Raw genomic sequence first — 27,547 nt, 5'->3', positions numbered from 1 at the left:
AACCCGCATTGGAGCAGCGTGGTGGAATATGCTCCAAACCTTCTCCTCAAAGGGAGAGGAGGCCTTTATCCCAGCAGTGGGACATATACGGGCTGCTAATGCTAAAAAAAAATTAAAACTTCACAATGAAGTTGCTCGCTAATCTGTGTAAATTAAGTGTCAAGTCGCCCGAAATAGACAACTTCACACCATTTGAATGAAACTTAAGCAATTTAATCGGGTCACAATTTCTACGGAGCAATCTAAGTGCGGCGGCTTACAAAGACTTTTTAACAAATGAAATGTTTCGCCTCCCAGAACGTACCTTTGGCTATAAGGCAAAATATGATATACCAGCAAAACGAATGTCCTGCACATTTTGGTATCAATGTTAAACGATGGCTCGATCTCCGTCATTTACGAACCAATTAGAAATGGTTTTTTTTTGTATGGTTACGTTTAAGTTTAAAGTTGTTATTTTTTGTAAAAGTATAATAAAATGTATTACAGTTATAAACACAAATTAAGCTCATTTAAATTCAGTGGTACTTGAGTTCGAACCCGCGATCATAGGATAAGATCCAAGCTTTGTAAACACTCGGCCATGTCGGCGTATTACGATTACTTAATTTAATACTGATCTGAGACTACTTGTATATACCTCACAGTATATTTTAATTGAAGTACGTTTAAAATGATGACTTAAGGATATTATGTAACATATAATTATATATTTACGATACTAGAGTTATTCCAACAATTATTGGAGTATTTGTTATAAATATACATAAACGAACACTAGTTTTACGTATTTATTAATCGAACATTTGCCAGTCTGCCCAAAGAAAAAGTTCCACTGTTGGTCTAAGTCCTCTTCCTTTGAGGTGAAGGTTGATACACATGTGAGATTATAAGACACATGCGGGATATCTCGTGATGTTTTGCTTCACCGAATACGAGATGAATTATAAACAAAAAATAAGTACATAGCAATTCAGTGGTGTTTGGGTTGGAACCCACAATCATTGGTCAACACTAACCACTAGGTCAGGCTGTCTATCTATATTATACATGAAAAAGTAACTCTGTCTGTCTGTTGCTCGATCGCAAAAACACTGAACCGAATTTGATGAAATTTGGAAAAAGCCTGGCGACCGACAATGACGACGACGATATCGAAGATGCGGGCGATAGTTTACATGAAGAGCCGTGATGGCCCAGTGGTTAGAACACGTACATCTTAACGTATATCTTACATGATTGCGGGTTCAAACCCAGGAAAGCACCGCTGAATTTTTATGTGCTTAATTTGTGTTTATAATTCATCTCGCGTTCGGCGGTGAAGGAAAACATCGTGAGGAAACCTGCATGTGTCTAATTTCAACGAAATTCTGCCACATGTGAATCCTCCATCGCGCATTGGAGCAGCGTGGTGGAATATGCTCCTAACCTCCTCAAATAAGACCTTAGCCCAGCAGTGGGATATTTACAGGCTGTACAAACGGAATGTAGTTTTGATTACATCTATTATGTCTGAATAAATTTAAATCAATTCGCTTCTTGTTTAAATCGTTTTTTATCGCCATAGTTGTGTGTGGGCGGTTTCCTATCAAAGCGCAATAACAAAATACGGTCAGGACTTTGTTTATTAATAAACATATATGTTATTTTATCTATATATATAATAAAATTGGAGTGTCTGTTTGTAATATTAAAATAACCGCGTTTTACTAAATGCATATGTATGTATACACGGTACATATACCTAAATAATTTTTTTAAAAATTTTTGTCTGTCTGTTTGTTCCGGCTAATCTCTGGAACGGCTGAACTGATTTCGACCGGACTTTCACTGACAGATATTGGATGTAATAAGAAGTAACTTAGGCTATTTATATTTTAGAATTATATGTAGAATAAAAATAAAATCACGCTGAAATATCGAAATAACTTAAATTCAAGTAACGCGCACGAAGTCGGGGGCACAGCTAGTTAAATATATAAAAGCGAAATACTCTCACGGAATTATCACGAAATCTTAGAAACGATTACATCTACAAACTTGAAATTGGGCAGGTAGGATTCTTATAGGGTGTAAACATCTGCTAAGAACGGATTTTACGAAGCTCCACTTGTAAGGAGATGAAACGGAGATTGGACGGAAACGGAAACGGAGAAGCAGCGTTGCAGAACTTTTGATAGTTTGATTATCGATAGTTGACTTCGAAAACTATTTAAGATATCGATACTATCGATCACTAGCTCTCTGTAAGCAATACTATTGGTAGGAGCGATACTATTGGTACTATTGATAGTATCGATAGATTTGGACTATCGATAGTTTAGGTTAAAAGTAATACTATCGATAGTATTGCTCATGGGGAGCTATCGATACTACCGGTAATATCGATAGTCTATCGATAGTGGACTATCGATATTCAACACTAGTTGAAAGTTTGTATTTTATAAATTTCGCTTAAATTATAAATGTTTTATTATTAGTAGAATATATTTTTTTTTTACGTGTGAATTATTTACATAAATGCTTAAACTATACTATGTGCGTGTGACGTCAGCGAATTAAATGGCACCTCAAATATGACGTTTTAAGATCAAACCCAAAAAAAAACAATCAAAGACATTTATGAACATTTTTTTCAGTTCATTAATTTACACCATCCAATAAAATTATCGGAGTTATTATTACGTAAATGTTGTCGGTCATTATATACGGCCAAAATAGGTCAAACGTTCTGAACTACTCATTCGCAAATTATAAACCTAAAGTAAAGCCGGCTGAAGCCAAGGGAGCGGGTACGTCCAAAGCTAGCGCTGTCGCGCAGCGTCGTTATTGTAGTTTAAATCGATTTTATGATTTTTGATTGATTGTCGGATCCAATCGTACGCATTGATCTCTAAAATATCTAGTTCTAAAAAAATCGATCCATCGTACTTTTATCGATATCGATATTAATCGATAAAAAAAATCGGAATATGCATTTCTATTATAATCGATTAACTATTAATTACTGAACTGATTTTAAACTTACGCCATTGGAAAGATAATATTCATGGCGTAACATGGAGGTTTTTTGTTTCGGTCTTAATAAGATTTATGTGTGAAATAATCGTATTTGTAAAGGAAGTCAGAACAAAAGCAAAGAGGAATAAAGATAAACAAACCTTAGATTTTCATATTCCATACGATTCAACAGCTATGTATATATAAAACACTACGAAAAGTTCTTGATTAGTCTATTACAGTCAACCATTTACTAAAACATTTGAAATAAATGTTAACGAACACTTATTGACTTGATTTAAGTCATACAAAAAAAATCATCAATAATGCAATTGACAGTTACATTTTAGCACCGATGGTGGATGCCCCCTTTTTTAAACCGGTGACGTCACTCCCTTGACACAAAGTATTCGTTCATCAATCGTATTTTTATAATCTTCATTCCACTTAACTAATTATATCCACTTTAGTTTTACTAACAAAGTTCCAGCACCTTCGCGGACATTTAAAAAGAGATCTATCGCAGATCCATAGTGAATATCATAGATCCAAGCTCTCGACCAATGGTATGGCTTATGTTTATTTGGCTTTTGTTTTCTTGTTGGAATAGACTATACGAACTTTTATAGTCTATTATCAAAACACGTAATATTCTTGATCGCTTTGACAGTTATCGATGTAATTACTGAATAAAATATCTGACTGAGAATACACCACAAGCTGGTTACTGAAACGTGATTAAATTAGACACAGGAATTCCTCATAGAATATAGATGGGCGATAAAAGAGATTTTTCGAAATTCGTATCTAAGTTCACTAATGTATTTTTTTTATGGCATTGGTTGGCGGACGAGCATATGGGCCACCTGATGGTTAGTGGTCACCACCACCCATAGACAAAGGCGCTGTAAGAAATATTAACCATTCCTTAAATCACCTATGCGCCACCAACCTTGGGAACTAAGTTGTTATGTCCCTTGTGCCTGTGATTACACTGACTCACTTATCCTTCTAACCGAAACACAACAATACAGTGTACTGTTATTTGGCAGTAAAATATCTGATGAGTGGGTGGTACCTACCCAGACGGGCTTGCACAAAGCCCTACCACCAATATTGTAGCAATAATAACATTCTGCATAGTATAAAACAAAGTCGCTTACCGCTGTCTGTCTGCCCTGTTTTTTTTAATAGAGTGATTCAAGAGGAAGGTTTATATGTATAATACATGCACAATATAGTAGAGATTTTTTGCGTTTATATTACAAACGCTGGCTGAACCCTACGAGATGGATTAAAATAATATGTTACAGTATTATACGCCTTAAAAAGACCTACAAAAATGTCTGCGATGGTTTATGTCTGTCTGGGATAACCCACAACAACCATATTTTATCCTTTACTTTTTACGAAAAACAATGACATCTTACGAAGCGGCCCTTGGAATGGCCTTTTACGGCATGTAATTTAAATGAATATTGTCGAAGATATTACAGATTTAAAACGCAGGGACATAGCGGTTTGTATTGTCTAACGACTGATGAACTGTGAACGTTGTATATAAAGACATTCTGTTGTATATTTAGTATCAACCCCTAACGCCTACGTTCTGAGCCGAGGTGCGATCTCATAGGAGTCACCCTCAGGACGAACGTCACTCTCGAGCCCAAAAGGGTTCATCTTAAGGCAGAGTTTCAACACTCGCCCCAACGTTCGGTGACGCTGTTAAGGCCAGTGGGGCCAACAGCAATACCCAATCAAGATATTTAGTATCAGCATTGCACGCGTGCGAAGGCTAGTCTAGTAAATTATAATTTGAATAAATAACTCGTAATAAAAATTCAACAAAAAATGTAAGGTGTCGTGTCCATCCAGTTGGAACAAAGTTGCTTTCGTAATATATAATGTGTTAAATAAAAGACAATAGAATAAATTAAGAACATTTATGAATAAGTAAATGATAAGAAATAAAATTGTTTTTAAAAATCTCGTGTGAATTAAAACAATTACAAAAATAAAAAAAATAATTTCAATAATATTATACAAAATTGTATATCATAGAAAAAGACAGAAGGAAATAGAGGGAAAGGCCCGTTATCGCTCTTTTTATTTTAAATGGAGTTGGGGTTGGGGCGGACGGTATGTGGGGCTCGCCGGCGCTGAAGGCGACGGAATACCCACTAAAAAACCAGCGATACACACTCCGTCTTTTCGAGAAACGTCACGTGATCGCTTGCGTATAATACCGTGACGTCCTGACGGTAGGCCCAACGCTGCGGGCCTCCAATTCCTAAGGGGTTCTCGGGGTACAGAGACCCCCTAGCCCCGGCGAGACTTATGGTGGAAGAAGGTGTCCTTTGCCAGTTATCACTACTATAAGCCGCGTAAAAGAACTTCATTCAAATAAATCCCTGAAAGATGATATATTATAAATAATTCGAACCCAAAAAAATCATTCTGTATTTTTATTGGAATAAAGCCGGAATAGCCTAATAACCCTTCCAAACAAAAAAAAAATAGTTCAAAATCGTTTGAATGACGCTACCCTGAATGTAACAAACATTAAAAAAAACACAGCCGACTTGAGGAACTCGCATCTTTATTTAAAGTCGATTTAAAACAACCGCCAGAGGCCATAAATTAATTACTTTCAAAGTCGAAAAAATTCCATCGTAAACGAGTTATACATGAAACGAGATTCTTAATAGTCTGTTTATCAAATATCAGCTGAACCCGCGACATTGTCCGCGTGAAATTTGTATATGTACTCAATAATTTGTATAAAACCCTTTATTCCCAAAATTACATCCTCAAAGTGATCATCCTTGTGATTCAAGCTTGCGTTACAAATTTCATAAAATTGATTCAACCGTGAAGGCGTAAGCAGTAGGCTTGATGGCAGGGCTTTGTTACACAGTATAAAACAAAGTCGCTTACCGCTGTCTGTCCCTATGTATGCTTAGATCTTTAAAATTACACAACGGATTTTGATGCGGTTTTTTTAATAGATAGATTGATTCGAGAAGAAGGTTTTTGTATATAATACATGCACAATATAGTAGAGATACACAGATAATTTTAGAGGTTTCTAATGTGATGTCGTAAATAAACTCATTTTTTGCGCTTACATTGCAAACACTAGCTCAACCGTACGAGATATATCAAAATAATGTACTACGGTTTTGTACACCTTAAAAAGGTCTTGTAAAACTTCCGCGATGGTACATGTCTATTTCTTTGAGATAACCCACAATCACATAAATGAATATTTTCGAAGATTATTACAAATTTAAAACGCAGGGACATAGCGGTTCGTACGGTCTAACGACTGAAAAACTGTGATCGTTGTAAGACATTGTGTAGTATATTTAGTGGCAACATTGCACCCGCGCGAAGCCGGGTTTGTTCGTTAGTATTTTTACGTTACATTAAATCTTTGGCAATTATGAATACATTTTTATCTACACACAAACTAAAGCTTCTATAAATAATTACGATAGTATATTTAATGTTATAAACACTAAGAATTAACGTGGTACGGCTAAAAAATTACTGGGTAAGTACCACCCACTCATCAGATATTCCACCGCCAAACGAAAATACTTAGTATTGTTGTGTTAGGGTTTTAAGGGTTTACCAGTGTAACTACAGGCACAAGGGACATAAGACATAGGACCATATTACTCCTCGTAACACTAAGAAGAAACTAAAATCATAATTTTTAACGACGGTACCACAAACACACAGACCCAAGACAACCTAGAAAACTAATGAATTCTTTCTACATCGACTCGGCCGGGAATCGAACCCGGGACCTCGGAGTGGCGTACCCATGAAAACCGGTGTACACACTACTCGACCACGGAGGTCGTATATATATATATATATATAATGTTTTGTAAACTTTTATGTATAATAAATAATAAATAAAATATCTCATTTTTCCCAATCGATGTTATCCCTGTTTTTGTGATATATGTTGACGGACGACCACATGGCCCACTTGATTGTAAGTGGTCACCATCGCCCATAGACAATGGCGCTGTAAAAATACTAACCATTTTTCGTCTGCGTCATCAACCTTGGGAACTATGATGTTAAGTCCCTTGTACCTGTAGTTACACAGGATCACTCGCCCTTCAACCGGAAAACAACAATACTGAGTACTGCTTAGCGGCTTCTGAAGAGTGACTGGTACTTAGTATACTCGCTGTAATTATTTTGTTTTGTACACTTTTATGTATAAATATATAATCAAATTAAAAAATCTCAGCTCCCGAATTCGGTCGCATATTGAATGTCAAGGTATAATATTTCTTAAAGAACTATAATATCTCTTGGCAGACTTGCAATCAGTCGGTCCGCTGACCTTTATAAAAAAGTTACATTCGCATCCATAATATTAGTACAGAGATTTATTTCCTAGTCGGTGAATGGTAATCAAATTTTAAACCTGAATCGGATAAGATTACCGGTACCGTTAAATTGTTCACTCATTACTGGTCTAGGATGAATCATTCGTTCATTTTGTGTGTCAATAGGTTAGTGGCTGTAGTGCAGGCACAGTTATAAAAAAAATCTGAGATTTTCCGTCGCGATGTTGTACTTCGTTGAGCAGAAATGTATTAACCCTATTATTCAAAAAGCTTCATCAAAAGTATAACACCTCGCCTTATTGCCTCCACTGGTTAAAGGTGGGCTGTTTCGTTTTTAGCCCACAGGATCGGAATTGCGATTCAAAGGGGAAATGCTGCTAGCGTTCTTGCCTCCATTCCACGCGGTCAAGTCTTATACAGTGACTATTTTTAATTTATAATTGTATATATTTAAGCACTTATTGTTATCAATTCTTATGTTAACACTATGGAGTACTAATTTAACTCGTATTAAGGGAAGATCTTCATATTTTTAGGGTTCCGTTCCCAAAGGTAACTAAGACTCCGCTGACTCCGTTTGTCACCAAGCTGTATGAACTGTGATAGTTAGACAGTTAAATTCACAGCTGATGTATCTCTATTGCCGGTATGACAACAAATAAAATAAATAATTAGGGTACAACAGACATGATTTATTTGCCGTTTTTTTTATAGACTATGGTACGGAATCCTTCGCGCGCGAGTCCGACTCGTACTTAACCGGTTTTTTTATATATATATTATTGTAATAAAGAATATTTACAGTAACCCTATTAAATCAAGTCGAATCAAATTCCTTAATTAAATATAGAAAGAAGTGTGTACACCGGTTTCATGGGTACGCCACTCCGAGGTCCCGGGTTCGATTCCCGGCCGAGTCGATGTAGAAAAAGTTCATTAGTTTTCTATGTTGTCTTGGGTCTGGGTGTTTGTGGTCCCGTCGTTACTTCTGATTTTCCATAACACAAGTGCTTTAGCTTCTTACATTGGGATCGGAGTAATGTATGTGCTGTTGTCCAATATTTACAATATTTACTTATTGATTCTCAAACCACCGGTTCGGGAAAGAACCGGCGAAAGATAGTCAGCGGGTTTTTTTGTCAATCTGTGATTGTTTACATATATTCAATATCACAAAGAAATCGTCAGGAGCGATCGTTTCATTCCCAAGGTTGTCGACACATTAACTCACGACACATGAATGTAATTTTATATGTTTACGGAAAGATATAAATGAAATTTTCAGAAAATGTGACTCTCATAGCATTGGTACAAGGAACAAACACAAACTCGTAACTCCTTTTACTCGACTGCATAGAGTCAGTAAATCTTTTGTGGGCAAAATGTACAGGGTTTTACGAAAGGATCTCAGAAAGCGCCGTAAAATGCCTCTGTTACAATATTAAAATAAAATATGTGTGATCAACATGGCCCTTTCCAGCATGTGATTTAAATGAATATTTTCGAAGATAAGATTTAAAACGCAGGGATATAGCGGTTTCTATTGTCTAACGACTGAAAAACTGTGAACGTTGTAATACATTCTGTAGTATATTTAGTATCAGCATTGCACCCGTGCGAAGTCGGGGCGGGTCGCTAGTTGAATATAAAAAGTAGCCTACGTCCTTTCTTAGGGTTCAAGTATGCTTCGTAAGAAATTGCATACGTATTAATTCAGTGCTAAATAGTGAAAGCGTAACAAAGAGACGGATAGAGTTACTTTCGCATATATGGTATTCGCTTAGATAAATTATTTTAAGTATTTATAAATCTTCTGTATGTATGTAATGCAGAGCCGGGATAGCCCAGTGGTTAGAACGCGTGCACCTTAACCGATGATTGCGGGTTCAAACTCAGGCAAGCACAACTGAGTTTACATGTGCTTAATTTGTGTTTATAATTTCTGCCACGTGTGTATTCCACCAACCCGCATTAGAGCAGCGTGGTGGAATATGCTCCAAACCTTCTCCTCAAAGGCAGAGGAGGCCTTAGCCCAGCAGTGGGAATTTTACAGGCTCTTAACTTAATGTAATGTAAAATGTATGTAATTAAACTCACAAACGGTTGGACCTATCTTGATGAATTATTTTTTGTATGTATTTGAATGGATGGTTTAAATTAACTCCGGTAGGTGGCGCTGCAATCGGGAAGTTAATAAGACTCTTGCGCGGACGAAATCGGAGCGGGCGAGATGCAATATGCACGAACAAATTATCGATATATTATTATTTAAAATGGCGCCTGATTTGTTGTTGACCTTTTCAAAATAACCTTGTTGCCTTAAATTTTATAAAGTTCAACGACTTTTAGATCAGAAGAGTTTTAAAACTCGAAACACATCGCTGAACAAGAGCGTGAGCTAATAGATTGTGATAACCAATATTGACAATAATAATAAAATAATAAACGCAACGAACTTTTAGCCACAAATTAAGAAATAAATATAAACGTCTTTGTTCGTCATCCCCGTACACAATAGTTACAGCAATATACTCCTCCAAATGGAGTTGGGGGGGGTGGTATGTGGGACTCGCCGGCGCTGAAGGCGACGGAATACTCACTATTAAATTTTTCACTTTGTGGTAGGGCTTTGTGCAAGCCCATCTGGGTTGGTTGGCCCACTCATCAGTTATTCTACCGCCAAACAGCAGTACTCAGTATTGTTGTGTTCCGGTTTGAAGGGTGTGTGAGCCAGTGTAACTACAGACACAAGGGACATAACATCTTAGTTCCTAAGGTTGGTGGCGCATTGGTGATGTAAGGAATGGTTAATATTTCTTACAGCGCGTTTGTCTTTCGGCGGTAGTGACCATCAGGTGACCTATTTGCTCGTCCGCCTACCGATATCATAAAAAAAAATACTTATTTAATAATTTGCCAAATAGCGTAACAGTACTTTTGCACTATCGGGAATTTGTATTAGTTTCTGTTTCATATTCGCTTTTGTTACTTCACTTTAACCTTCTGTGTGCTCCATCTGCCTTATGTTTTTTAATCTGTGTATACACGCATCAAAATGGCGTTAATAATACTATGTTTGAACATATTAAACAAATAATCTATCAATTTATTTAAATCTGAACAGGTTATTTTAAAACACAAAAATATATTTAAATCGCCCCTTGTTTGAGGAAGATTTAAGATTATAGAACAACACGTTTGGCCGCAATGGCCGTTAAACGGGTCCGTTAGAAAAATCGTAGAACGTCTAAATAAAATACTCTTATTTGTCACAAAATTCCGCAAAATATTTGCTTTTGTACTTATTTCAAGAAATCATTTTCCAATTTTGGAGGTGAGACGTGACAATGTCAAAAATATGTTCAGAAATATCTTAGACATCCTAAATCAAAGGCTTTAGTCTATTCAGTTATAAGCAATGTTATTTTTTTATTATATTAATGCATGCAAATGGGCCTCTTGGCGGTATACGGTATATTAATCATTTCTGATATCACCAATGAGCACCCTTGGGAACTATGACGTTATGTCCCCTTAAGTTACACTCGATCACCCTCCAATTCAAAAACAACGGTGAACAGTAGTATTGTTGTTTGATGGTAGAAGAAATCAACAATAGCGCGATTTTGAAGGCATTATCTGACTCCCACAACCACTCTGAGCCACACCACTGAATTTTCATGTGCTTAATTTGTGTTTATAATTCATCTCGTGCTCGACGGTGAAAGAAAACATCGTGAGGAACCTGCATGTGTCTAATTTCAACGAAATTCTGCCACATGTGTATTCCACCAATCAGCATTGGAGTAGCGTGGTGGAATATGCTCCAAACCTTCTCCTCAAAGGGAGAGGAGGCCTTAGCCCAGCAGTGGGAAATTTACAGGCTGTTAATGTAATGTAATGTAATGTAACAACCACTCTGTGGAACTATCTGGAAAAGAGCGTACAAATTTCTAAAAGGCCGGCAACGCACCTTTAAGCCCCCGGTGTTGCAGATGTCCATGGGTGGTGGTAGTGAACTCCATGAGATGAGCCTGAAATATTAAAAAGTGTGTGTCATTTGAACTGTGCTATGTTTATTTATAATATGATTCTCTTTTCAGATACAGATAATGTTAAAATGCTTCGCACTGTCTCCACAATATTCCTCATCGTGCTTATATCTGACGTGAGGAGTCAATTTTATGGTAAGTTACCCAAAACAATAAGACTCTCTCTCTCTCTGATGATATGTCCAATAATCCATATGAAATCGACGTCTTCCAAAAAACGCATATCATTTGAATGGACGTCCTCTAGATTTAAATTTCCGAACGGTTTGGAATCCATGGATCTTATGACAAAGTTAGGTGGACATGTGCCGTTTGATGGTAAGCGGTCACCATCGCACATAGAGAAAGTAACAAATATTAACCATTCCTTACCAAAGCGAAATCAACCTTGGAAACTAAGACGTAGAGTCCCTTCTACTTGTAGTTACACTGGCACGCTCACCCTTCAAACCGGAACAGCAATACTGAGTCCCGCTATGTGGCTGTAGAATATTAGATGAGTTGGTGGTACCTACCGAGACGGGCTTCCACAAAGCCCTGCCACCAAGTAAAAATTTAAGCATAAAAACCTTTAATATTAGGTACTCATTAAGAAATATTCCATTTAGAAGCCTTTCAAACTAAGGGATTTCCTGACTAGTTTAAGTTGATTACGAGATTAAATTGCAACGGCTATAGGAAGCTTAAAACTTTTCTTTCGAATTAAGAACATTTTATGTTTTATATACAGGGTTATTGGTAATTCGACGTATTCCCGTTAATGTCAATATTAAAACAATAATTATCGGTCCAAATTTAAAAATGCGAGACGGAAAAAGATATTATTTCAATTTATTTTTTGAATTTTTTTTTCCACAAAAATGCCTTATTTTTCCAAAATAATGAACTTATTTCAAAACAACCAGTTAGTTATTTGAAAGTCCGACAAAGTCGTCCCTTTATAATTAATACTTACATTTACCAACTCATGTCGGTAAATCGAGGTAGTGCGAGCTTTTACAGTAACGTATATATTCCAAAAATAGTACCGGTCTGTTTATGTCCTGCCTTCATTTGACTTTCAAACTCGTTTTAAGGGTCAGAATGTAAAATACTTGTGAATTGAAAGGTCCGTTGTTGACATATAAAAAGACATCACGTCCATTTCACCAGCATTTCTGGAATAGCTCAATTTGAACTTATGTTATAAGTTTTTAATTTCGTTTTCTTTGTTATTTTTACAAACTTAATTATCCTAATATCGGAGCTCAATTTTACAACAGACACGTAAAATAATCAAAACATATATAAAATTATTGGTACATTATCTACGTTGTAGGGCTTTGTGCAAGTTGGGCATCGTTGGTACCACTTATTCTTCACATTTTCTACTGTCAATACCTTAGTATTTTAATGTTCCGGATTGAAGGGTGAGTGAGCCAGTCCCTAAAATTAAGATATTAAGTTCACTGGTTCACTGACCTTAAAATGGAATCGCCATTATTATTAGTAAATTTCTCTTATCTGAATATACTGGTTGGTTCCGCAGTGGCGAGGTAATTGATATGACTGACAGTGCCAATAGCTACAAAGTCTAACAAACACTATTGTATTTACAGATTTCTTCTCAGCTTTCCAGACATCACACCCAACTCTCCGACCTTTTCAATTTGACGTTACAACGAAAAGGCCGAGAACAGACCAACGAACAACCAACAAACATAGAACAGCTGCCCCTTTCAACTTCGAAGAGTTAGACAGAGATGGCGATAAACAAAAACATAAGCAGAACTCACAAATTATATTCGGAGACTCACACGTAACAACTGTTAAACCTTTAAAAAAAACAACCACAGGTTCTAGTCAAAACTATGATAGAAATTCAAATACAAGAGAAGCGTCACGAAATAAAACGCCAAAAGAACGAGTTGTTAGTGCAACTAAACCAAACAAGAGACCAGTAATTGATAATGTTAGACCAGCTAATTCAAGGTCATACAGTGAAGCGCTTCAAGCTGCTAATAGGGACACATTTAATGAAAGATTAACATTTGAGGATGGTAAGAGGAATACGATAATAAATTACGAAACGTCACGACAAGGCTACACGACGAAATCGTACTACCAAGATTACGATTCTAGGAAATATCCGAACGTATACCAAACCACGCAGTATCCGTTTACAATTCGACCCGGTGTTAAGCCGGCCGTGGTGAGTGGTCCACCAATTACCAATAAACCGCCAACACAGAGGCCAAGTTTTGGACCAAAACCTGCGCAAGACGATACTTCGGTCAGCCCTGAACTAATCATTGGTCCAAATGAAGATTACATGAACACTGTTGAAAAGAAGCGGTATATTGAAATGGCGGAGAAAAGTAAGCATTTTAAATTGTATCAATACTGACTGTTAAGTTTATATGTTTTAGAATTAATCTTCCATGTAAAGTTTTCTTCTATTCCTTCTTTTTAATCTACTAATAAATGTTGATGGTGATGATGTCTTGACCGATTCTGGTTGGTGGCCAATCTCAAGAGAAACCAGCTAAGCAGGACCTGTTATAGTGCACCTGTGTTTGCAAATACAGGTGTACTTTCTATCTCTTTTGTCGTAATCCGATGGCATGGCGGGACACGACCGGAAAGAGTTAAGGTGCAGATGCAACGACTTTAAGTACTTTTCAAGGTATGGAAATGTACTTCCAACTCCCCGAATCTCGGCTGTTATAGACAATTTTACAAATAACCCAATAACTGAGTTCTGGTGTACTGGTCTGGGTTAAGTTTTAATAAGGTTCAAGCTGATAAAGAACCTCCAAGCTTCATATCCCCGTTATTTTGAAATTAAGGTAAAGGGTCACTCCTGTCAAACTTAAAATACCGATCACTAATTAGTAATTAAGATGTACGTAACCCCTTACTTTCAAATTATGTTGCATATCGATAGTCCACTATCGATAGACTATCGATAGTTAAGGTGTTAGCGATAGTATCGATAGTCTATCGATAGAATAGTCACGTGGCAATACTATCGATAGTATCGATAGCACCCCACGAATACTATCGATAGTATTGCAAAAAACATTACTCTTAAACTCAACTATCGATAGTCCAAAACTGTCGATACTATCGATATTATCGCTGCTTCCAATAGTATTACTTACAGAGAGCGATATTATCGATATTATTGATCAAAACGATGGTATTGATAGTACTATCGATGTCCTGAATAGTTTTCGAGATCAACTATCGATAGTCAAACTATCGATAGTTCTGTAACGCTGTTCCAAATAACTGCATCTATTGATATGAACGTAGTTTACTATGTAAATACTCCGTATAAAGCCTAAGCACGATTTAAAAGACTACTAATGCCATCTAGTGAACGTTTTATGTAAACAATTGTTCCTCCAATTACTTGGAAAAAACTTTTGGTCATGCGCCTGAAATTTTCGTATAGCGCCTGAATAGGTATCGCGGGTGCAGGTTGCGACTTGAATGAAGCGAGTAGATGGCTCGTTTACAAGGCGTCTCGTCTTGCTGATCGAATATTGATATTAATAGAATATTAATAGACATTGTAATTTAGATAATATTTAATTATATAATTAGAATTTTTTTCATAAGACAAGAGAAAGATTATATTCTACTATGGAATCGTTCTAAGATCGTATGGATATGCTTAACGCATAGAACTCGGTGATTGGTGAGTGTTAATTTTGATGACTTATTCAGATCCGTACAGCGACACTATTAATACGAACTTGTCAGAGACAACACAAGACACTCCAACGAGATCCATCTTGATCGCGTATTCGTTAAATATCCTCGTTATTCAGGCGTCTGACGACCTAAGCCAAGATCTGGCCACAGGAGACTTAGGTAGCGCGTATTCTGAGTTCCCAACATCAAGCTAAAGCAGTTTAACTCCCTCGCCAGGCGGTTAGCAGCAAATATACTCCAAAAAAAATTGTCTCACTTAGATAAATTTTATATTTGAATTGATTTAAAGATAAATCAAGGTTGGATCTTCTCACTAGTTACATACGAAGAATCAATTACGATCTATGTAAACCTCTTCATATATCAAGGTTTAAGATCCGCCAATGTTCTGCGTATGATATGCGGATGCTCTTTAAACCCATAAACACTTCAAGAATTGCTCATACAATACAAAAAATAGCTCTTGAGTTGAAACTTATGAGTACCACGCAACGTTTAATTTCGTCGTCAAATTTTCCCAGAATATCTATGATTTGTCGTCCATAATTTTTTTTTATTATAGATTTCTGTAGCTTAATCCTTAAAATCAAATCAAATGTACTTGGTGGTAGGGCTTTGTGCAAGCCCGTCTGGGTAGGTACCCATCAGATATTCTATCGCCAAACAACAGTACTCAGTATTGTTGTGTTCCGGTTTGAAGGGTGAGTGAGCCAGTGTAACTACAGGCACTAGGCTCGTAACATCCTAGTTCCCAAGGTTGGTGGCACATTGGTGATGAATGGAATGGTCAATGTTTCTTACACCGCCATTGTCTATGGGCGGTGGTGATCACTTACCATCAGGTGGCCCATTTGCATTTGCCTACCAATATAATAAATAAAAAAAAAATATTTTATTCAAGTTAATATTACAATAAAGCATTTTTGAATCGTCATATAAGTCAACTCTACCACCGTTTTGGTTAGTCTTCATCATGATGAAACGGCAAGATATAGTTGCTCTCTTCACTAACCAGTTTTACAATATTTAAGCAAAACATCTTATATATAAATAGCGTGAGCCGATTTTTGTCCCAGTTATTATGGGACGATAGCTGCACATAAAAATCGGTTATGGCCTCATTTTGAAGTGCTCCAGCCGTAGACAGACAAATAAAAAGTATTCTTGATTGCAATTTATTAAATTATTATGATTTAACAAAGAATTAATTTTCGAGAACGGAACAAGTTACTGGCCACATATACAGATAAAAAAAAGAAATGAAAGTCGTGCGAACAGACGTTGTCAGTGTACAATTAAATTAAATAAAAAAAAAAGAAACTGGCATAGGTTTAGAAATTTGTAAAAATTAGTTGAACAATCGAGGAGTTTCGCGTGCGATCAACTCGTGGTATATGTATCGGTTTACAGTGCTTGTAATATCTTGAAAAGGGTTTTTTTATGGCATTGGTTGGCGGACGAGCATATGGGCCACCTGATGGTAAGTGGTCACCACCGCCCATAGACAAAGGCGCTGTAAGAAATATTAACCATTCCTTACATCACATATGCGCTACCATCCTTGGGAACTAAGATGTTATGTCCCTTGTGCCTGTGATTACACTGGCTCACTCACCCTTCTAACCGGACCAGCCCAGACGGGCTTGCACAAAGCCCTACCACCAAGTGAATGGTGTATCATGATTCGACTAACTCGTCTAGCGTGACACGTGTCCTACAATAGAAGTATAATTTAAACTACTCACAATACTACGTAGTCGAACGAAAATAGAAAAAAACAATTATAATGACTCAACTCGTTTAAAATTAATTAAATTACCTTGCGGTTAATTTAATGAATACATTAATTGCTCAGTAGACGATTTCAAATCTTATTTCTGTTACAATAAGGTTTTTATTTGATATTCACCGTATGTTCGATTTATATTGCCATTTATATGATAATTCTGTTTAGACAAGTTTGTATGTCTTGTTTAAAATATGAAACAATTCGGTTTTTCCGTATTGTAAAGTAAATTCTTGGAAAGGTTCACGCTCTCGATCGTATCAATATTTTTACATTACATTACATTAACGGCCTGTAAATTTCTCACTGCTGGTATACGGCTTCCTCTCCCTTTGAGGAGAAGGATTGGAGCATATCCAACCACGCTGCTCCAATGCGGGTTGATGGATACACATGTGGCAGAATTTTCGTTGAAGACACATGCAGGTTTCGTCACGATGTTTTCCTTCACCGCCGGGCACGACACCTTTACATAGTATAAAACAAAGTCGCTTTTTCTGTCCCTATGTCCCTTTGTATGGTTAATTCTTTAAAACTACGCAACGGATTTTGATGCGGTTTTTTTTTGAATAGATAGAGTGATTCGAGAGGACGGTTTTTGTATATAATACATAGACAATATAGTTAAGTAAAACTGATAATTTTAAAAGTTTCTAATGTGTAGTCGTAAATTTATACATTTTTTGCGCTTACATTGTCAACGCTGGCCGAACCCTACTCAAAATAATGTAGTACAGAATTGTACACCTCAAAAATGTCTACAAAAAAGTCCGCGATGGTATGTGTCTATCTTAGGGATAACTCACAATAACATTATTTTGACATTTAATTTTTACCACAAATATTGGGAACCACAAATATTAGTTAATTTTCGAAGCGATTTTAACCAATACAAGCATTAATCCTTATTCAATTAAGTACCTTAAATCCATTATTAATTTAGTATAGAACAATACGACCCTTTACAACATGTAATTTAAATTAATATTTTGGAAGATATTACGGTTTGTATTATCTAATGAAAAACTGTGAACGTCGTAAAACATTCTGTAGTATATTTAGAGTCAGCATTGCACCCGTGCGAAGTCGGGGCGATCGACCATAATATATAGGGGAAGCAACTTCGTTGTCAACCGGAAGTCCCTGGACTCCCCACTCTATTAGATTTATTGGTGAAATTTAGTCTTGTAATGAATTCTACAAACAGTAATATTTATCTTACAGTGTGCGATAAGTATAAAGCGCTGGACATAACTCAAATTCAAGCGATACCACTTGTACCGTCGCCGGACGTCGTGAGAGTTAACGTGTCATCCTGTACACCGACCACCGTGCCGTTGGTGGTGGGCGGCAAAGTGGTAACCGTGAAGGAATTCCCACATATGGCGTTGCTGGGATGGCCTAAATTGCGGGTAGGTAATATTCTTACTATTATATACATTTAGCGATTATTTATTAATCTCTACCTAGTTAGACTGGCGGGATTAGGAAAGGGGGAGAAGGTCGTAGCCCGTATGGGGCATTAACTGGGTGTTATTTAGTAGATCATATGTGCTAATCTGTGTCCGGGGCAGGCTGAAGGTATTGATTAGACAATGGAATATCTATTGCCTGTGATGCAAACATACTTTAAATACAGAAGTATTTTCTTTATGATATCGGTAGGTGGACGAGCCAATGGGCCACCTGGTGGTAAGTGGTTACCACCGCCCAGATAATGGTGTTGTAAGAAATATTAACCATTCCTAACATCACCAATGCGTCAACAATCTTGGAATGAGATGTTACGTCCCTTGTGCCTGTAGTTACACTGGCTCACTCACCCTTCAAACCGGAACACAACAATACTGAGTACTGCTGTTTGGCGGTAGAATAACTGATGAGTGGGTGGTGTCTACCCAAACGGGCTTGCACAAAGCCATACGACCAAGTACTGATAGAGCATTATTTATGGAATCCGCCATTGTGTGCGCTATTTGAACGAAAGCTTTTAACTTGGACTATTAAAACGGCACATGACAAAAGAACATTGATAAATAAGACGTATTACTCAATACAAGATTACATTCATGATAAAATACGTGGACTTAGTATTTGTTGATTTCTGTAGGATATATAAATACTTATTCGTATCATCCTGATATACTCTGTAATTAAAACTTTGGAAAGGAGTAACTACTGAGTTTCTTACCGCTTCTTATTAGTAGAATCTGCATTCCGAACCGGTGGTAGCCTTCATATTTAATTCAACACTGTAAATTCGAAAGTGCTTTTATGAGGCAATTTGGATAAAGAATACTTTGATTTTGATATTGTATTGGCGAGCCTTCATACCTTAACTAAGACCAGCCGACTGTTGCCTAGGGTTAACTTACCATTATTCCATACATAAACTAACACTATGTGAACTCGTAGTCACTTCTCGTCACTTACTTCACCTTACGCCTAGTGAGACCGAAAAATGTGTAAACCTTCGTTTATAGCGTTGAAGTTAAGTCCAAATCTTGTCTCAAATTGGAATTACTACCATCAGTTCGGGAAGAATTATGTAATATTCTGGTGAACGGACAAACTTATCTCTCGATGGTGACTGGTCACCACATAGACCAATCGCTAATACACCACCAACCTTTAGAACTAAGTTTCGCTATTTGCCAGTTATATTAGACTGAATTATAATTTCAGTTTGGCGGTTATTCGTGGAAATGTGGGGGATCGTTGGTAAGCAACCGGTACGTGTTGACGGCGGCACACTGCGTTTACCAGGAGAGAGATAACACTGTTGTATCGTAAGTTACTTGTAATATAATTCTTATACATACTGTATGCATATTCGAAGCCCTGCATTTAATTTCTGAATCATAGTAATGAAAAAAAATTGTTAATTCAAGAATTTTTCAGCAGCAACCAATCATCGTGATCATATTTAATATACTAGCTACCCGTCCCGGTTTTACACGTGTACAATAAGGGTCTGTATACAATTTTTAGTTTGATAAAGAAAGTTAAAAAAAAAAAATACTTTCTTTTTTCTGGCTAGAAAAGTTGAAATTCTCGGCTTTCCTCTACGATAATTTGCATGTGTTACACATGTAAATCTTCCTCTTGAGTCACTCTGGTTAATCATGAAAACCGCATTAAAATCCGTAGAGTAGCTTAAAAGATCCAAGCGTACAAATGGCGGAAAGCGACTGTGTTTTATACTATGCAGATTCCCTATTAGAAACTAATTCTTCTGCCTCGTTGGTCTAGTATAGCGGGTATAGCCTGCAAGAAATAATTAGAGAAATATTCCAAAGCAGTTTGTTATATGTTACGTAAACTTATATTCCTCACAACTGTGTTGAAGCTTCGTGGTCGTATTGAACTGCTTTTTATTCTTTTCTGGCGTACATGGGCATGCTTGCTCTCAACCAATTTTTTGGCGCTTTAATTAAAAGACAATATCATTTTGAATTTTATAACTTAAATTGAAAATGTATGTCTATTTTTTTTTTAATTTTAGGTATACGCTTTTGGAAGGGAGGGTAATGATCATTATGATGCGTGCACCTGAATCATGGGCACTGTAATATCTAGTTCTAGGTAGTTGGCTATCAGTAGTATGTAATTTAAAATAAAATAGTAACCATTCCTTACATCAGCAATGCGTTGCCAATTGGGAGCTAAGATGTCCCTTGTTTCACTGACTCACCTTCAATGAAACCAGAACATAACAATTATAAATATCTCTGCTTGGTGATAGAATATTTGATGAGAATTTAGTACCACCCAGGGCCGGATCTACCATACGGCTTTTTGGGCTTCAGCCCAGGGTCCCGTGGATTCAAAGGGACCTCGGATAAGTTAAGTCAAAGTCAAAAATAAACGATAATGCGAAAGAATCCATAAATTTATGAAATTAATCAGATTGTATGGTTTGCAGCCCTGCGAGTCCTGTTTAATCAATTAATTTAATTCAAGTCTACGTTCAGATGTGTCTTAGGTGGGCCCCTAAGTAGTGTTAGCCCAGGGCACCTTAAGCTTACGATCCGGCCCTGATACCACCTTATACTTAAGTAATATATACCAGTACCCTTTCTTTATTCTCAGGGGCGCTCCTAGAGCAGTACAATTGGGTTCGTCGTATCTGGACGATCCGACGGCTGTGGTTATAAAAGTGGCCGCTGTTATTCGACATCCGAAATACAAGCTGCCGAAGTCTTATTACGATCTTGCGATTGTCAAGATGGCTTCGACTGTCACGTAAGTACTACAGACGAGTTATCGATGAAAAGTTATTGGCTTTTTCGGTCGAAGAATTCTGAGTACCAGTTCAATGTCTCAGAAGCACGCAAAATCACCCATGAATTCGGTATTTGTAATTTAGCAACAGAGGTGTATTGTAAGTTTTCTGGGATTCTGTAAAGTTTAATTTTATTTGTCACAATGTATATTGCCCAGTAAGGATTTTATCTGGTCAGCGCGAATCAGAAAAGTGAAGTTTTTAAGCAGCGCCATCTATCGCTACTGAGCTATAACATACGCAATTATACAAATGTGTTAATTAGCCCAAAATAAAACTACCAATCCACATTGAAACTGTTTTGTGGATTACGTTTCAAATGTTCTCCTCAAGATTTTATGTCTCCGCAGACCTGAGTTCAATGGACATATGCAGCAGTTAACTTTACCGTCTATAATTTGTTATAGGTTTTCAAACGTGATACGACCAGCTTGCTTGGGGATACCACCGCCACCTGGTGAACCCATCATCGCTAGTGGCTGGGGTAGAACTGAATTCGGTGAGTATATATTTTTTGTTTATTTATACATATTTGCAGAAGAACCATTTTTCTAAGATCAAAATTTTTAGAAGTATTATTTTCACTGGTCTCAATACTTTAAGATTAAATGGAGATCATACTTTTGTTGGCATAAACACCTAAATCATAGTGTGCCTACATGTAATGGGTCACGTAATAGGCTATTTGACAATGTGAAAAATAAAGTGTCAATTATTGTAATCAGTAAATATTATGAGTTTAAAAATGATTATTTATCAACGAAAGTTGAAAATAGTAATTAATTTATTCAAAAATCCAAAAATAAAATTGCATTTTTTTAAACGGTTGACATGTGACACAAAACGGTCCTGATTGGTCGGGCTTATGATGACGTCACTTGCTCGTTAACCTCGTTTGCCTACCGTATATGGACTATAAGTATGTGCCACAGATTACAATACCGACAAGTGACGTCACCTACCCCATTGCAGCGCCATATTGTCAAAGTAGCGTTTTCGCGCGCTATTTAAATATGAAATTTTTATTTTGAAATTTTTCAGCAAATATGTACTAGAATTAAAAAAGAATAATCTTTTACTGGGTTCCTCAACCTCTACTAAATAATATAAAATGCATTTTAAAGACCAGTCAAATAGCCTATTGCATCATACGTTTGCACACGGCACCACTCCCAAAAGTAGGTCATAAGCGATGCATACTTTTCTTTATATTTGTGATAGATAAGTTTAATTAGTCGCGATACAACGTCCGTATCAGTGAATGCTCACGTCACTGTTCGTTTCATTTACAACCTGAAGATCACGCCTAATGAGAGACAAAATAGTATACTTGGTGCTACCACCATCCACTATCCACCTACCATTGTGCAAGCCCGTCCTTGTAAGAACCAAGAAAGAGAAAGTGCATTTGATATTCTACAACAATACAGAAATTCTTAGTATTGTTGTGAACCAGTATCATTATAGACACAAGTGAGTCAAGTCTTAGTACCCAAGGTTGGTGGCGCATTGGTGATGTAAGGAATGGGTAATATTTATAGCGCCAATGTCTAGTGGTGACTACTCACAATTAATTGGTCCATTTTCTCGTCCGTCTACAAATATTGTCAAGAATAGAAGCTGTATTTGTTCAGAAGGGTATCACCAAACATTTTTGTTTTTAATCAATCAATCAAAATATACTTTATTTAAGAAGGCCTTTGAATCGTATTTTACAGAACTAAATTAATAATTAAGCTACCATCAGTTCGGAATGTAGATTCTACCGAAAAGAACTGGCAGAAACACATTATGCTATGAATCGGCAGAGGTAGAAAATTATTTTAGTAGGCTTTTCAGTTCAACTGATTTGAGTCAATTTATTTTATGTATATGGGTAATTTCAGGTGGAGAGCAATCTCAGGAACTCCGCAGCGTATCGGTGCCGGTTTGGGAAATGTCGGAATGCTACAGTGTTTTGGGTACGTCCAGGAAGATCCCGAACGGTCCGTCGAGCGATAGCCAAATATGTGCTGGAGAAAAAAGAGGGGGCAAGGACACTTGTCAGGTAATAAAGAAGATTTATTAAGCCAATCTATATATATTTATTTAAGTAAAACAAAAGCTATCTACATACAAGCCCGGGATGACATTAATGTTATGTTAATGACATAACATTAACATCATGGTTGATGTTGAGGAGGCGGCAGATACCGGATCGATGCGAGATGGTTAGCGTTCTATGAAGAAGTCTCTCGCCCAGCGGTGGACAGCAAAACGTTGAAAACAAATGAGAAATAAGATGTGTACTATTTCATAAAATCTATAAAAATCTATATGACGGCGACTGCGATAGAATAGCGGCATGACTGTCATCGGTAAGGGTTTCTGGTACAGGGTTCATGGCGTTAGGTCTCAGGCAATTGACCACAACGATACATTATGACAATTCTTGTACTTTATGTAGGTAATCAGCAATCACAAATTATAAATCAGGTATATTATAATTATCAGAGTCGCGTGAACCAACGGTACCGTTTGGAAGTGCCAAACTTTGTCGCTCTCTATAATCATCTTTTTTTTTTTCAACGCTCTCGCGGCATAAACAGTGTTTCATTCAGCTCCGCACATAAATCAAAATAAAAATTGTTCATAGTTGTTTTTAGTGATGAAAAACTATAGTTTTTAAATTATTAGGACATACGTGATTAGTCTTAGTGTGAATCTATAAGATAACATTATAAAATTTGCAAAATCTGTGAAAAAAGTGAACTTCTTGTTATAATGGAAACGTATTCTAAAATTATTATCAGATTTTTCTTATTAAATCAACAATAAACATACAAGTGTTACAAGACGTTTCTATATGTGTAGATTCAATAAGCTACTTTACAAGTGCAAATTGAACTGTTAAAATAAAACAAAACAAAAGTGTACATATGTGTTATGATACGACTATTTTATAAAAGAAATACCTTCTTATTATATGTAATATTCAAAACGTTGACAAACTATAATATTCGGATTCATAAATTCGCTTAGCCGAAGTATCAGCTACTAGCGCAGTGGTGACTAGTGTGAATTACGACTCTGTAGCGCTCGAAGGCCGCAAGATCAAATCCCAAAACCTCCGTTAATTTTTATTAATTTAAAAATTATTTAACATTCTTAGACCTGAAGAGATGGCCACAGACGGTATTGAGCGATGTTCTGGTTGCAAAAATAAACTACGCAATATGGAATTTCTTACTTGCTTAACATGCGAGTCTAAATACGAAATTGAATGCGTAAATATTAGTTTAAAACAGTTCAATGAGATGGTCGATAAGTATAACTGGAAATGTCCAGAATGTTATAGTAAGCAACCGAAAGTAGGAAACATAAATACACCCGTTCGACAAACGTTTACTGGCGCTAGTGGCACTAAATTGGTTGAAGGATTATCAGAATCTTCAAACGTTACTACACGTAAGAAATTAAGCAAATCTCAAGGTGTTTCGACGAGTAGCGATAACTATGGCTCTGTAACCGAGAGTACACTTCGTGATATTATTAAACAGGAACTCTCAAATACAATAAAGTCATTAGTTACATCACAATTAAACGCAATAAACGAACAAATGGCAAGTTTCTGTGAATCTCTCTCATTCATTAATATCCAATATGAAGAAATGAAAACAAAATTGGAAGAAAAAACTGCCGTAATTGATAAGTTAAAAACTGATAATGAATACCTTAAATCTTCAGTAAGAGAACTTAGTAATAAACTTAATACCGTAGAATTACATATGAGGGAATGTAATGTCGAAATAAATGGTATTCCTGAGCACAAATCGGAAAACTTAGTAAGCACTGTAATTCAGTTGGGGCAAGTCATAAGCCATCCTCTCTCTAATGATGATGTCCAGAGCGTTACTCGAGTTTCTAAGCTTAATAGAAGTAGCGATAAACCACGCTCAGTTGTTGTTAAATTGCGTAGTGGTAGACAACGTGATGCGCTTTTGGCAGCTGTCGTGATTTTTAATAAAGCTAATGCTCAAGACAAACTAAGCACCCATCATCTAGGTATTGGTGGCACACGGAAACCCGTTTACATATCCGAACATCTAACTCCTACAAATAAAGCTCTGCACGCAGCTGCTCGCTTAAAAGCTAAACAAATGGGCTATCGTTTCACTTGGGTGCGCAATGGAAGAATTTATGTGCGAAAGGATGAATTCAGTCAAGCAAAATTAATAAAAAATGAAGATTCTCTAAAACTAATAAATTGAAGGAAATAGAAAAACGGAAATGTTATAGTGCTCAGTTATATCCCAATGCTCGAAATCTACTATCAAAACGTTAGAGGTTTAAGATCCAAAACAAATGATGTGTTCAAAAATATATTAATTTCGGATTATAAAGTAATTGCTTTTACTGAAACTTGGCTAAATTCTAGTATCTCTAGTAACGAATTGTTTGATGCCCGATATGTCGTATATAGAAGAGATCGATTGTGTTGTCAAAACACCAAAAAAGATGGAGGAGGTGTATTGATTGCAATCTCACGCGAAATATCTTCGTCTCGAATGTTGAATTGGGAAATTGATAATGAAGCTTTATGGGTTGTACTAGAAATAAATGTAGATAATACTGTAAAAAAATAGCAATTTGTGTAGTGTATCTAACCACCCTGGTAAAATTAGAGACTATAAATAAATTTCTAGAGAGTGTTGATAATGTTATTAGCCGGGTGGAAGATATAATTATCTTGGGAGACTTTAACATGAGCTTCATAAACTGGAATACAAATTGTAACAGTCAATATGCCACTCCTTCAAATTATGCTTCTCCATTGGGTTATGCATTAGTTGATTTTTTGTCTATTAACAATTTCTCTCAATTCAATACTGTTAAAAATTGTGACAATAAACTTCTAGACTTGGTTATAAGTAATTTATCAAATTTATCAGTTAGTAAACCTCCAGATCTGCTAAGCAAACTTGATTCATACCATCCTCAGTTATTGATAAAAATTTTATATACACATGTTTCTTGTCTTAGACCTAAACGATGTCCTAAATATAACTATTATAAAGCTGATTACACTTCAATTGTTAACGAATTAAAACACATAGATTGGTTTAAAGAATTTTCTACTTGTGACGGTGTTAATGCCATGGTCAAGATTTTCTATACTTCTCTGTTCAACACAATTACAAAATTTGTACCTATGCGTAAACTACGCGATACTAGATTTCCCATATGGTTTAAACAAAATTTAATTATATTAATTGCTGAAAAGGAGAAAATTCGTGAACGATTTAATAAATACGGAAATCCAAGAGACAATTTAGAATTTAAGATACTTCGCAGATGTTGTAATAAACTTTTAAACAGATGCTACGTTAATTTTAAAAACCAAACTCAAGCCAATATCTCAAAGAATCCTAAAGCGTTTTGGAATTTCCTTAAAAACAAAAGAAGCGATGAATCTTCTTTACCTGCGTCAATGGCTTTAGACAACATTACGGCTAATTCAGGTGTTGATATTGCTAATTTATTTGCTAACCACTTTTCCTCAGTTTTTACAAACAATAGCCATAATATAATTAGAAATTTTAATCTAAACATCCCACACATTGGTAAAGTAAGGTTTCATGAAAATGCGGTTTTGAAGCAATTAAAATCTTTAGATATACAGAAAGGTTCCGGCCCAGATGACATTCCTCCTATTTTCATTAAGCGATGTGCTTCGGCAATCGTTTTTCCATTAACGTTAATTTTTAACCAGTCTATAAATGAGGGTATTTTTCCTGAAGAATGGAAAAAAGCACGAATTGTTCCCGTTTACAAAAAAGGCGATCGGATGGATATAAAAAACTATCGACCCATATCAATTCTTTCTTGTTTTTCGAAGTTATTTGAAAAATTAGTATATCCCATAATATCTAACCATGTTGGCCGTTTTCTTACAAGTGCCCAGCACGGTTTCAGGAAAGGTCTCTCTGTCGAAACCAATTTATCAGTATTTATTTCAGACCTGTCACGTGCTATTGATATGGGACAAGAAATCGATGCAATTTATACTGATTTTAGCAGTGCATTTGATAAAGTCGACCATGTCTTATTGCTAAACAAACTAAAACACTATGGAATAGAGGGATCTTTATTAAAATGGTTTAAATCTTATCTAGACATGCGATCCCAATGTGTTGCTGTCAATGGTTTTGAATCAAATACGTACTACTCAAAATCTGGGGTTCCACAAGGATCACACCTCGGGCCACTATTGTTTCTTGTGTTCATAAATGACATCACTAATGAAATATTGCATTGTAAAAGCTCATTATTTGCTGACGATTTAAAAATTTATAGAACTATTAAT

The 27,547-nt window shown here is 36.3% G+C and overlaps 1 protein-coding gene across 1 annotated transcript in view; it reads left to right on the top strand.

The window, feature by feature from the left end:
- The window catches only part of LOC125075253 (serine protease Hayan-like), a 52,096-nt gene that overhangs the window by 22,034 nt on the left and 2,515 nt on the right, over window positions 1–27,547 (top strand). The window contains exons 2-8 of the mRNA XM_047686949.1: window positions 11,480–11,563; window positions 13,027–13,785; window positions 18,141–18,328; window positions 19,602–19,705; window positions 21,009–21,161; window positions 21,609–21,700; window positions 23,088–23,248. Coding sequence (XP_047542905.1) covers window positions 11,497–11,563; window positions 13,027–13,785; window positions 18,141–18,328; window positions 19,602–19,705; window positions 21,009–21,161; window positions 21,609–21,700; window positions 23,088–23,248 — 1,524 coding nt within the window. The 5' untranslated portion in view covers window positions 11,480–11,496. The remainder of the gene's footprint in view (window positions 1–11,479; window positions 11,564–13,026; window positions 13,786–18,140; window positions 18,329–19,601; window positions 19,706–21,008; window positions 21,162–21,608; window positions 21,701–23,087; window positions 23,249–27,547) is intronic.

Source organism: Vanessa atalanta, chromosome 30 (assembly GCF_905147765.1).
Source record: "Vanessa atalanta chromosome 30, ilVanAtal1.2, whole genome shotgun sequence".
In the NCBI taxonomy this organism is placed as follows: Eukaryota; Metazoa; Arthropoda; class Insecta; order Lepidoptera; family Nymphalidae; genus Vanessa; species Vanessa atalanta.
Note: the sequence above shows the minus strand (reverse complement) of the source record. Positions and strands in the feature narration are given on the sequence as shown.